This window comes from Lutzomyia longipalpis, chromosome 4 (assembly GCF_024334085.1).
Source record: "Lutzomyia longipalpis isolate SR_M1_2022 chromosome 4, ASM2433408v1".
Lineage (NCBI taxonomy): Eukaryota > Metazoa > Arthropoda > Insecta > Diptera > Psychodidae > Lutzomyia > Lutzomyia longipalpis.
The window spans coordinates 11483709-11497317 of NC_074710.1; the positions used below are offsets into that span (position 1 = coordinate 11483709).

The window sequence follows — 13609 nt, forward strand, 5'->3', positions numbered from 1 at the left end:
TAATTTAGGTTTAAGCCTAGAATAAGAATTTAGACCTAGCAGAAAAAAGGCATAGTGAAAAAGACAGGCCTAGGTCAAAAACTATTAAAAAAAAACTTAGTCCAAGCTTAGAAACCTAAAGCCTGGTCTAGGAAAACTTAAACTAAGCTTAAAAACTCAGACACCTAGCTGAAAAAATTAGGCCTGACTTAAAAATCTAAAGCCAGATTTAATGAGAATTCCATCAACAGTTTGGGTGTTAACAACTGAGCTCAAGTTTTTCAATACTCTAGCTTTAAAAATTAACTTATTTTACTAAGACCCCTGATTGTTATAGAATGTAGCCGAGAATTTCTACAGGAATATTAATCCTCTACCTACATTTTAACATTTTTTAAAAGTTTTCTGCACGTTCAAAGAAAAAGTTTATCCGCAAAAGATCAGCTTATCGTTACTCGGAAAAACTCCTTATAAACTTTTCCTTTTTCCGATACATTCCACAAGTTTTCTTTTGACAAAATATAATATAAAACGTTGGAATTCATTAAATTCCCCGCAATGTTGGTGATGAAAAATATTTATATAATTTATTTCCTGAATTTCCTGGCTTTTGACAACAAAACGTGAAGAAAAAAAAACTTTTATGCATTTCTTATTTTCCTCGAGTAGTACGCTAGAGTGAAAAAGTATAGTAAACGATAAATAGCTTATGAGGAAGAGTGTCACGATGTATTTTCGTGTCACCCAATTAAAATCAGTGTGAGAAACATAAAATGTTGACATTACAAGAAGAAAAGGAAAGCTGATTTCTTGCATGTTTATTTACTAACACGATCTTTTCTTAAAGTATTTCTCAAAGTGTTCACGTGGAATTAAGGGTGTTAAAATTATAGTTATTGCCGTACAAGCTGAGCTATTTTTCTGAAGTTCTCTGCAACCCTCTTGGCTCCTGTTGTTCCCCCTGAATTTAAGTACTTTTTATTCTAAATCAAGAATATTAAATGAATTTATTACAATGGAACTGTGTAAATGAAAATTTATTTAAATACCAAAGAGGAGTTGATTTTCCCCGTAGTACCACAGCAAGTGTAGAAATTTTCCAACCATTATCGTAATATTTTTAGCTTTTATGTCACTCTGGCTGGGAAGACAACGCCAGAGTCACTTCTCATGCGCGAAAAGAACTCCCCAAAAGTTGACTGAACAAATATTGATATAGGAAGGAAAAGAAAGCACACAGAATCTTCCATCGTACAAATTCTATATGAATTTTATACTCTGAGAAGTTAGAAGAGAAAATGAGTTTTTCTCTTCCTCATGGTATCTCTCTTAAATTCTCATTGCTGGAGGTTTTTTTTTCTTTCTTCAAGCAAAAATGAAACAAGGATTTATTTCAATATTCTTGATGGGCTTCCATCTGAAATCATTTTCACTACCCCTCCAAAAAAAATGGAATAAACGCACCCACGTAGAATAAAATGCTTGTAAAAGGAAGTTGAGAAAACATTACAAAAAGGGGGAAGACGAGTCTTTTTTTTTCATTCTTATCAATCCTCTAAGAATGATTTATGTGCTCTTCGTGTAATTACATTTCGCGACAGTTTAATTTTACTCCTTTAGGAATGTATTCCGGAAATTAAGGAAAAGCTCTTCCACAAGAACGAACTTTTGCGCAGTAAGTTGGTGAAAATCTCTTAATTAACTGCACTTTTATTTCCCTCCCATAAGTTCATAAAAGGAATGCTTGTTCTCTGGTGCAAACATAACTATAAGTGATAGTATTTTATTCTTTTTCTTAATACAAATTGAAGAAAAATGTTCTCTGTGAATTTTTCTTCGATCCCTCGAATGCCATCACACTCACGGGCGGGACAATGGCATGAAGAAAGGAAGTCAAATCTCATGTTATCTCGTGTTTGCAGAAATTTTCTCTATGATCCAAAAGGTTTTTCCTCTTCCTACATACCTCTATTCCTCCACTTACTACATTCTTCTCTATTACACTGATAGAAATCAGTGGTTAAAGGTGGTAATTAGTAACGAAATCGATTTGATAGTTTTACTCAAGGGGTGTTTATCTGAATAAAAATCTTCGGATTTTTGGATTATTCGCCAAAGATTCGGATGATTCGCAACGATTCGCTAAAAATATCGAAAGAAAAATCCAAAATTTTTTTCAATAGATTTTCAATAGATCCCAAAATTTATTTCTTTTCGCTCTAAAACCAATGGAAAAGCCAGAAAACGCGAAAAACAGTATTTGTCAAAAAAAAACAAAATTTGAGGGAAAAATCAAGGGGTGATTAACTAAGATCTAAGTTGAACTCAGATCGCAAGATACCACAATCGTGGCATACCAAGTATTTCAGCTATATTGACCATTTAAATCGGCGTTTCTTCCTGACAATTAATAACTTTTAATATTTTGACAGATAAAGTTCTGTTAAATTGATTGTTTCAATCTGCATTAGTACGATTTCAGTTAATACCTTCTGATCTTTTGACTGTTTTTCTCAGTTAATCTAACCAATTAAGTTCTGATAATTTGACTGTTTCGTATCTTTCGCCAAATAACTTTAATCTTTTTGACAAAAAAGCCTTTTCATTGAATACAATCCGTCAATTTAGCTTAAAAAGTCGTTTAAATAACTGATATATTCTACTAAAGGGCCTTTTTGCTGCTGATTATTATTTTCCTATTTTACACAAAAAAAATTTTTTACGAATGATGAGATTGACCCTTCTTTAACCAACATTGCCAAAAATTAAATTTTGGTAAATTGGTGAAATTTTCTAGCAGTGTGCAATTGTGGCAAAAATCTCATAATGTGTTGACTCAAACTCTCAATTTTCGCCACACAGCGGGTGGGTAAACATCACTGTCTTTTTCTCTCAAATATTCTTCCCTTTTTTCCCTTCGTCTTACATGTGAAGGATAGAAGCTCTCACATGCCCTGTCTTGCCCGACAATACATAATAAAAGTTGCAAGATTACATTTATTCTTTCTCTAAGGGACATTGGCACAGTGTCTCCCGCAAGAGAAAAGGCAAGTCTAAAGTGGATGATATTCCTCGAGATGGGTAATGATGGGTGATTTGGGGAGGATTTTCCATTTGTGCAAACAAACACTTTTCCACCTACCCCCATCACAATTTTCTGTGACACCCAGGAGGCACCTTTTCCCTGCTTAAATGTGTGTAAAGTGATGACACAATTTATTATCATGTCCACCCCCCCCCCCCTAATCATCCCTTGTGAAACACTTCAATACCACAACATACCAAGTCATCGTCGCAAGGGGGAAAGAAATCATGCGGATTTTGACGACCATTCATGGTACGAACCCTTAGCTATGGTCCCATAAAAGACAATCCCACCGCAACATAACTATTCGTTATATGTAGTACATAATATAGGTCTTCATATGCTGGGTAAAGTTATTGAGTAGAACATAGTGGATGCATGGTTGTGGCAAACAGAAGACTCATGATAAGATTTAGACATACCTACATATAACCCATGTATGATGAATTATTTCATTTTCATCTCCAAAAACAATTTAATTCAATTGATACCTATTAAATAATAAATTTACTCCCAACGCTAACTGGGTAAAATCTTCTAATATTCTGAGATTTCGCAATTTATTTATTATTTTCTGTACAAGAATGTGAGAATAACAACCATTAAGGATCAAAATCCTCATTCTTTCTTACAAACACTTACTCAGCAATTGCAAAAAAAGCACAAAAAGAATAAGGAAAAAAAACCAACTCGAATTGCATGATTTTGAAAGTATATTTCAGCATATAAGAGGCACAGCAAAGCAACTCAATCCACCCCATAGCAGTGTGAAATGTTCTCATCTTATTCATTTTTAATCAAATCAATTTCGCAATCTCCCGAAAAATTTCTCTCACAATTCCAGGGGCTGTATTCTCTAAGCGGGAGAATTATCCCGTGATAAGTTTCATAAAGCTTTTCACGAAATCGTATTCTGTAAGTGATGAAAACATCCCAGCGATATTATCCCAGTGGGGAAAGGCTCGGCATGTGAGATTGAAAGCCGAGATTTTCGGCACAATACGGCAAACATTTTAATTCAAAAGCATCCGCGTAGTGGCGCATAGTGCTTTGTCGTGATTCTCGGCATATTTTCGGCATTGTAGTGTTTTGACATGCTCGGTGAAAATAATGGTGTGGGTTCACGAAAAACCCATTTTCAGTGATTTTCATCAATTTTCCGGCAGTCTATTCGGTAAGAAATTAATCCTAAAGTGAATAGTGCTATGAAGAAAATGGAAGATTTTGTCTAAAGAGCCTAAAAATGTGTATTTTCTTTGTTTTCTTTAGCGTTGCTGTGTTGAAAGATTTTGTTTGGACTTCTGAAGGACACCGTACACATCCGGAGCTAAAATTTCATCTGGTGAGACTTGACCAGGCCCTCACTGTGTACATCCTCTAAGGCTGTATGAAGGATAATTTCTGGAGAGTATGTGAGATAAATTCATAATTTTATTTTCATTCAAAATGTGTTTGGGTCTAAAATATGCCGGATTTTCATCTTTATTTAGACGCACCGGAAGATTGACCTTTTTACAACAAGTGAAAACCTCTTGGTCATCAGAAGCATCCCATGGCTTAGGAGAAAGGACCTTCTATGGATTTGGATGCGTAAGAATTTTGTTTTATCTCTGAGATTTTGATTAATGCTAACAAGAAGTCATTTCAGGTACAAATTGATCAGGAAACGACCACAAAGGATGCCCCAAAGGAAGGAAACTTCGAAGCAGGATGTCATCATGTGACCGCCTTGAAGGATCCCGCAATGTTCCTCCCTCCAAGTATGTCTACAAATAGAATTCTAACGAGGGTAAGTACATGTATTTATTAGTTTCATCCTGATTTTAATTGTTTAAGAGAGCTGTGTTAGGGTCAATGGATAGTCCTTAGAACTTTGTGCGTTTCCCGAGATCGATTGTGACTTCGATTAGACTTTATCAATTGTCCTATCTTATTAAACATCTGGAATATTTGCATTATTTCCATTTCTCGTAGTCATGATACAGATACTTAAAATATTAGGACTCCTAATAACATATTTAATTAAATCTGCATGGCTATTTTTTCTGGATTAAATACAATATCCAGGACAAAAATTCATATAATTTTTCAGTGTCAAAATAAATTTTTTTTGTAACTTTTTGTCAGATTGGAACACTCTTTTGCCATAATTTTTAAAAATATTTGCTAAAAGACAATTTTGTCTAAGTTTTTAACACTTTATTTTAATTTGTAAACTTGTAAGACTTGGAAAGTGATGATTTTGACAAAAATTAACGCGATACATTACAATTGTACGCGATTTTAATCAAAATCGCCGAAATTCTTGCCTAAATTTTGTAATTTTTGTCTTATAAAAAAATTTATTATATGAAAAAAAATATAAGAAAATATAAACTTAAGTACCTAATATGTTATCTAAAATTATACTCATCCACAAATTGTGAGAAATCGCGTAAACGGCAAGTTTTAATAGATTCTGAAAACTAAATTAAATGTAAAAAGTATTCAAACATAATAGTATTTAAACATAAGGGTCGGTTCTGATAAAAATCTTTTCTTTTCTTTTTTAACAATTTAAAAGTTGTAAGATTTTGATAGATGGGTGTTTTTACATCGTTCTATTGTCGTTCTAGAAAAGAAGAACAAAGAATTTGTTGTTTAGGAAAATAGTCAAAAAGATCTCTGAGGAGGCGTGAAAAAGTAATTTTCCTAGAATAGTAAGAAAAGAAAAGATTTACATATGTAAGAATCTACTCCATAAATGAAATTACATAAATATATTCTTAATATATGTAGAAATGAATCTGAATATTGTCTAAAAGTGTAAAAGAGAAAAAACATACTATTTCGGTTCATTCGAAAAAAAATTGTATTTTTCCTAAAATCTTGTGATTGAATATGGATGAACATATAAAATATTAGCAAAAAGATGGTCTTTAGATAAAACATTTAAATGAATTTATGGCAAAATATGTAGTGTCAAAAACCAGACAAGATAATACAAAAAGAAATTTCCAAGAAAATATTATGTTTACAAGCAAATAAATAAATAAAATTTACATTTATTAAACTAAAGGAAAATTCTTTTCAAATCACTTCAATTCTTATTTTAGTTAAATAATATAAAAAATCTATTAAATCGATATTAATTAAAAAATATTAAACAAATCATCACCAGATCACAAAAAATTTAGAAATGTTGCTTAGTGATTTATAACGAATAATTTATTAAGTAACTTCACTTCACTCAATTTTGCGAAAAAAAACTTAACTTCATATCTTATAAAACCATTCTGTACAAAACACATTTCTAAAATCAATAATTAATTTAATTCCTGGATTTTTAATAAAATCTATTCTAAGAGCCAACAGAAATGTGCTTTTTTCTTCTTTTTTTTTTACACATTTTTAAATATAAGTATTTTTTTATATTTTTCTTTTCAGGAATTGGTTGCTGAGACCAGCAAAGGAAAATGGACAACTGACAGCGATGGAATGGTGAGAAAATTAAAAAAAAAATGTATTTAAATAAAATTTTAAAATAAAAATGTAAAAAAAAACTAATTTTCTGGTATTTTATTTTTCGTTTTATAACGGTCGGAATATAAATTTAAATAGTTGCCGAGAACATGCCGTAATTCTCGTATATTGGACGTGCGAGATTGATGCCGAGAATACATCGGGCGTATGCCGAGACCAATGCCGAGATTTCATATAAAAATTTGTCCCACGCATATTCCATTCAATTATTGAAACTCGGCAAGATCTCGGCATTGGTGGATTTGCCGAGATGCCAAGATTTACGTGCCGAAATCTTGCCGAGAATCCCCACTGGGTTGCTATGAATAATAATGTCCATTTTATTTGCACTTAAACTTATACAAAACACTACAAAACTATTTATTCTTATTATTTTTGAGTTTTAGGGTGATTTGAGGCGATAATTAGTGCAAATCACCCAATAATTTATAAGAGAGCTTTGGATTTGACATTTTCGAAAAAGCTCTACACAAAAATTGTCATCCACTTTTCACTCCCCGCAACAGAATACAAATTCGAAATTCGGAGAAAACGAGATTGTGAAAAGTTTCACATGAATTTATCACCGGCGTGATATTCTCCTGCTAAGAGAATACAGCCCCAGGTGAAATAAGAAAAATCCGCCTTATCCCCTTGCTAAATTAAATTCTCATCCTCATTTACTTCTTTTGCCATTCGCTATTCTCATATTTCCCCAAAAGCACGATATATATTTTTACGAGTGCAATAAATAACCGAAGGACGATGAAGATAAGACGTTTCAAATAAAAAGTTTAATCGGAACACACGTGATAGGAAAGAAGTTTCTTCATAAAATACTTTTTCCCACAGACTATAAATACTTTAAGGGAGAATAATGATGGATAATTTGGAAGAGAGCTTAGTTTGGAACTAAGAATATTAAATTTAGATTTTCATTCTTGAAACTTTTGTAGTCTGACTTTAGAATTATTATAAAATGTTTTCTTTGAAATTTCGCAATATGTTAATACGTACAGTACATTATACAATATTTATGATAATGGACAATTCTAGCTAATGCTCAACCTAATTCCACAACATAAACCAATATAATCTCTCTGGCAAATAATGACATCTGTATTGAATTTCCATACATACTTAATTTTGGATGAAATTAATGTATTCATTATTAATTTTGTTATTAGTTGTATTATAACTATTCTAAACTTTGAAATCAAAAATTAACGCAAAGCTCTTTCACTGAATAATACATTATTTGAACGACTAATATTTCAGATTTTATTTACCAAATATTCAGCGATGAATTTTGTTTGTTTGATTCATATTGTTTGAGTACAACAGGAATTCACATGCCTAATATTATGTTTAAAACATTAAAACAACAAAGCTTTTTGATAATGATCATATGTCATTGATGTGCAGAAATACCCAAACCAGAATAATCATTAAATAAATCCAATAAACCAAAAAAAAAACCTATACTGAACTGTGATGTTCCTGATTAATTATATCCACAATATTAATTATTTCTAGGACTCTAAAGTTTAAATTTTCAGGAAAAGAAAATGAATCAAATTCTAAATTCTTTAAACAATGGGTTCTATTCTATTTTGCGATTAAAAAATCCTTCGAAACTTTAAAATTGTCTGACTATAGTGAATTTCAACTAATATTTGGTCATTAATGTAAAAGAAAACTTTTTAATTCTTTGTTTCTAAATTAATTCTAAAGTTGCCCTTTAAATTTCTTGAGTGTTCAAAAATTATTTGAGCATCCTTTAGTTTAAAAATTATTTTTTCCTTTTTTTAGAATTTCTTCAACTGTTGTGACTAAAAACTATTTTTATGTAGAGAAATTTTAATTAATTAATATAAAAAATGAGTCTATTTAGATTGGTTCGTATTATAATCTCATTAATTGTTTAAAAAATCCATAAAAGATTTTCCACTTTCTTTTGAAATTTTCCGGGAAAATTCTTCAAGAAATTCCTTTTAAAATAAATGAAAAATAACAACAGGAACAAAGATGAATTGACTCCTATCCTCTCACATTCATAATATCTGTAGAATATCCAATCTCAAAAATCTTTAAAATTAAATTCATTGCAAAAGATTCAAAAAAAAATTTTCATTGATATTCCTTTTCCATTCAATTCTCTCAGAAAAAAATCCTTGTTGTGTTTTGATGGCTTTGATGTTGTTTTTGTAAATGGTCCCTGTTTTTGCTTATCTATGCTATTCTATCTCAAAACAATGTTGCATCTGGGTAGGAGGAAAGTTTTGTTAGAATAATTCAGTGAACCAAAAAATTAAATTCCATCTGAATGGACTTCCAAACAATCTATTCATGCGTTTCTAGGTGCTCAACATTGTAACCAGCTTGCATCACAAAACAATTGGATCTATCTTTCCATCTCAATATTTTGCATTGTAGCTTATCCAGTATACTGGTTGATTGTTTTTTTAGGGTAGTGTAGCAAAAGCATAAAAGTTCGACAATGTTAAAGTAAAAAAAAAAATTTTTTGCACTAACTTTGAGAGTAAAATTTAACAAATAGAAAAACTGTCTTTACAAAAACCTTTTTTTTTTTTCAAATAAAATTTCACAATAAACAATATTAAATTAAGCATACGTTAAAAAAAAATTAGGACAATTGTATGAGAATTAATTTAGGGGCGCACAGGTGAAAATCTGAACTGTGAAAGAGATATGGGAAACAATGTACCTGCAAAATTACGCATGAATTACATTTAATAGAGCAAATTTTATTCACTCAAACGGAATGAAACATATGTTGTACAGTTGGTGCCCTTTTTCCACATAGCACAACAATAAATTCACATACCCCAGATATTAGGTAGTTAAATCCACCCCCCTATAGCAAATGACAAAATGCTCACAAATAAAATCCTCTGTGAGCCTTACAGGCATTAAGGACAAAATATTCGTTTATTCCTCCCATACAAAAATGTTAAGAGAACGAACGAAAAGAAGGAAATGTAGGTATTTGGAGCTTAAAGCTCATCTTAACATCTTCTTAAAGCTCACATGAGCATAATGTATTTTCAAAGCAAGCATCTATAGCACAAACAAAATATCAATTGGCCATAAGCTTGGGGAAATTTAATTTACGATGGCGATAAATTAGTGAGAATCACCCAATAAAAATCACTAAATTCTAGTTTTGTGAAATATGGTTTCTTTTGCAACATATCCCCGCGACGGATTTTCAAGTGGAATTACTTTTTGTTCCCCACCCCTCCTCAAAAATAATTCGAGAGAAAAAATTTCGTTATTTTACATGTGTTTTTCACCCACAAGAGTATTCCTCTGCAGTCTATGAATATTTTATACACTAAATAAAATTCTGAGATTTTCATCTCACAAGGAAACTTTACCTGGAATTTTCCTACGGAACGTTTCCACCACGTTTGGGGCGAATGGCAAAATCTTTGATTATTTTCCCTGTTTGAATCCCTTAAACCATTTCCTTTGGAGCAGACAGGCATCAATGCAAAAGGAAGGAATTTGTACACACATTTGCATTTCAGATTCGTTTGATTTTCAAAACAAATTCCTTTTGCACATTCAAGAAAACATAAAACAATGGAGAAAGAGCATTGATGTGGGTGTACGGATATCTTCTTGCACCAGAAAACAGATAGAAAGCAATGGGGATGATCTAAAAGGATCGTTGAGACATAAAACTTTTATATGAATAGAGAAGGTATAAACAATGTTAATAGGTATACGTGCAAGTTACAGCGTTTATTCAAAAATAGAGAAAAGGAGTTTATTCAGTTTTACGTGGAAAAACTCCTCATTCCAGGAACCAATCAGGACTTGCATAATCTTTTACAGAATAACAAAAATAAATTAAAAATTACCAAAAAGATCTTTCATTGTCCATTTGGATCATCTGAGGAAAGATCCGGAATAAATTGTACAAAAATGCTAACAATGACGTCATCATTGTGGTTTTTGTCTCTTTCAACGCATGACGCGTAAATCTGCATTGTCGAAAATGACCAACGAAACATTAACGTTAATGTAACAGTAACATTAATGCTTCATGCACTAAAGAGACAAAAAAAAACAGAATTGTGACGTCATTGTTTGTATTTTTAGGCCAATCTTTGTAAGTTTTCCAAATTAAAATGGGAAGTAAACTGATTTCCTCTTCTTTGACAATTCAATACAATATTACACATACCCCGAATGTTTCTTTACATCAGCGCTTTTCCATACAGAAATGAATAACCTCCTTTATTACAAATTCCAACAAATCGAAATTATTACAAATTTGTCATTTTATTCACTTTAAATTTAATTTTTTTTCAATCTCACATAAAAAAAGTTCAAAATACGAGTTAAGTTCTTTTGTTTTTTAATTGAACAATAAAAAAAATAGTTTAAGACAATAAAAAAGGATCAAATACCCTTTTTAGACAATATAAACAATAATTTTAAGCAAAAGTATACAATGTAGGAGGTTTTTTCTTTACTTCATTAATTCAATGTAGAGAAAGGATGTATTTTATACCTTTATCACTAAATACAAATTGCTTTAGTCAATGAAATACAAGCGGAGACCATGGCGGGGAAGTGGAATTGGACAAAGGGAACATGGAAAAAAAGTAATTCAGTACTCCTATCCAGCACCGTATAAATGACTTTCACTTCCTATTCTTATCCTCCGCAAACCTTTTAATTATAGTCGCCATTAAAGTGAAAATTGAGCTATTTGTTACACCACCAAAGCACCACTTGGACAAATACAGTGGCTTTTCCGACTTTTCCGCCACCACCCCTACCCCGCAGAATGCACCCCGTTCACCGCGTTTGAGGTGGAAAAGCGCCATGTAAAAAATCGTTGCTTTTTCCATCCTTCTTCGGCTCGTTTTTTTCCCCCGTTGTTGCCAAAGCAGGTATAACGGGGAAAAATGGAGACTCGTGAAAAAACCACGTGAAAAGTTTTAAACACTCTATCTATATTTTTTACACACACATTTACTTTTTATCTATAATTCGCACGCGGTACGTTCCGAAAGAAATGGGAGGAAAATACAGCTTGGTGACTAATTTTAGTTGAAAAAAAAATTCTCCTAGGTCTCCCAAAATCTTCACTGAAGGCAGACAAGAAGTAAAGAAAATCCCACCCACGCGAGCATCGACCACGAGCGTACTCAAGGCAATTCACGCGTTCCTCTCTCCCGCGACAAAAAAAAAGAAGAATCTCTCACTCAGTCTTTCAATATTGTCTAATTTCTAATACATATTTCACCCTAAGTGTGCAAAAAAAAATATTTTTAACACATTAAGCCTCTAAATGAAAATTTGTTGTGAACAGTTGGTTATGGCATCGATGGAGGACGAAAAGATAAATAGTGCGAGGTACCATTAAAAGCTGACAATTGATTGAAATTACGACAGACTTTTCTGAAATTTCCTCATATTTTTCCTACGAGAAGTTTTTTTTTATTTAATTCGTGAAAACTCCCAGCTCGCATTTATAAAATCATGTGGTACATTAATAAGATCATTTTCCTCAAACTAAATAACCACAAATATTCATTAAGCCATTTAATTGAAAGTGAAAAGCTCACACGTGTTCGGATTTAGTGAGAAACACCCCACATTGCAGCAGAAATATTGCATATTTATGAAATAATGTTAAAACCATCATGACAGTGTTAATGAAAATTCCATTTACCTTTTACCACGATATAATGTTAGGATTTTACCCATCTATTTGGAACCAATGCACACACATTTTTATTCACACCTTGCAGTGGATTTTCCATAAATAACTTTAACCAGGGGGACATATTTCTTCTTTCGAATTAATAAAAGAACCATCAAAATTATTACTCGGTTAGTTGGAAAAATATTTATATGTCAAATGAATTAGTCAGAAACTAGAGAAATTAAGTCAATTTACATAAAATGGCATTTAATAAGAAATGAAAAAGGAGTCTATTCACGATGAAACAAATTTCTTTCTTAAAAAAAATTACACAATAATCTTCTATTTTGAAAATATTCCAAGGGAAAATTAATGGGAGCGTGGTTTTGCATTTTTCAAAAACCTTTGTATTCCTCAATACGACCTTTCTTTGAAATAGCAACAAACGTTAGCCAGGATTATCGATTTAAATCAGATAAGCAGTTTAATCTTAAAAATTTTAAAGTTAGTTATCCAATAATAGTTTAACCATTTAACCGATTTTGGAAATAAAATATCTAGCTCCACAGCTAGAGTTACCGTTTTTTTAAATTAAATCTAAAAGAGCAGAAATACCAGAAAAACAATTGTTAGTTAAAACAAACAGCAGAATTTAACGTCATTAATATAAATTCGTAAAGGGACGATCGTGGGTGATGAATGGGATTTTTTAAAAAACGGATTTTCGGTCCTACTCTCGGCTAATTAATTTTTATTTCTGGCCAACGTTTCGGACTATTTTAGTCCTTCCTCAGGGCAATCAATGGACAAAGTTAAGCACGTCAAGAAATAATCAAAAATCACTACATCCACAACACAACTTTCTTTATCTCCTCTCATTGGTGGCTAATCTGTACTCTTTAAAAAATCCCAGTCATTAATATACTCTACACTATTCTGCAACATTCCAATAAATTCTTAAACCAAAATCTCCTTTTATTAAGAAAGTTTTTTCCTCCTGTATTCACGTAATTCTTTGAAAGAGAAAGAAATTTTCCTGATGGGGTAAATTTAATTTATTTCTGATACAAATCGAGTGCCATAGAGTGGTTTCCTTCCGTATAAGGATCAATAACTAAGAGTGTTACCGGGTAGAATCACAGAGGAAATTCAATAAAAAAAATACAACGGAAAAGGATATGAAATTTTGTAATAATTTGATTTTGTCAACGCAATATTGGAAAATTTTCTTCAATATGGGAAAGTGCATTGAATGAAGCTTTGAGCTTTTTCCCTATATCATTCAATCATTCACTGCACACTGTGTATGGAAAACATTTATGGGAGGAATGTGGGGCGTGCGTGTGGAAATTGCC

The 13609-nt window shown here is 31.8% G+C and overlaps 2 protein-coding genes across 5 annotated transcripts in view; one reads left to right on the forward strand and one right to left on the reverse strand.

Annotated features, from left to right (window-relative positions):
- Positions 1-13609, reverse strand: part of LOC129796308 (heterogeneous nuclear ribonucleoprotein L) — a 155803-nt gene that overhangs the window by 98091 nt on the left and 44103 nt on the right. The gene's annotated exons all lie outside the window — the stretch shown is intronic.
- LOC129796328 (uncharacterized) lies at positions 4015-6892 on the forward strand. Its single transcript, XM_055838152.1, has 3 exons — positions 4015-4654; positions 4713-4853; positions 6491-6892. The coding sequence occupies exons 1-3, from the start codon at positions 4511-4513 to the stop codon at positions 6572-6574; spliced, it is 369 nt and encodes a 122-aa protein (XP_055694127.1). The 5' UTR covers positions 4015-4510; the 3' UTR covers positions 6575-6892.

Bases quoted from the DNA above. Each gene is read 5' to 3' on its own strand.
- LOC129796328 (XM_055838152.1), top strand. From the start codon at position 4,511: ATGTGTTTGGGTCTAAAATATGCCGGATTTTCATCTTTATTTAGACGC. The intron at 4,655-4,712 runs GTAAGAATTTTG...AAGTCATTTCAG, and splicing joins CCTTCTATGGATTTGGATGC to GTACAAATTGATCAGGAAAC. The intron at 4,854-6,490 runs GTAAGTACATGT...TTTTCTTTTCAG, and splicing joins CAAATAGAATTCTAACGAGG to GAATTGGTTGCTGAGACCAG.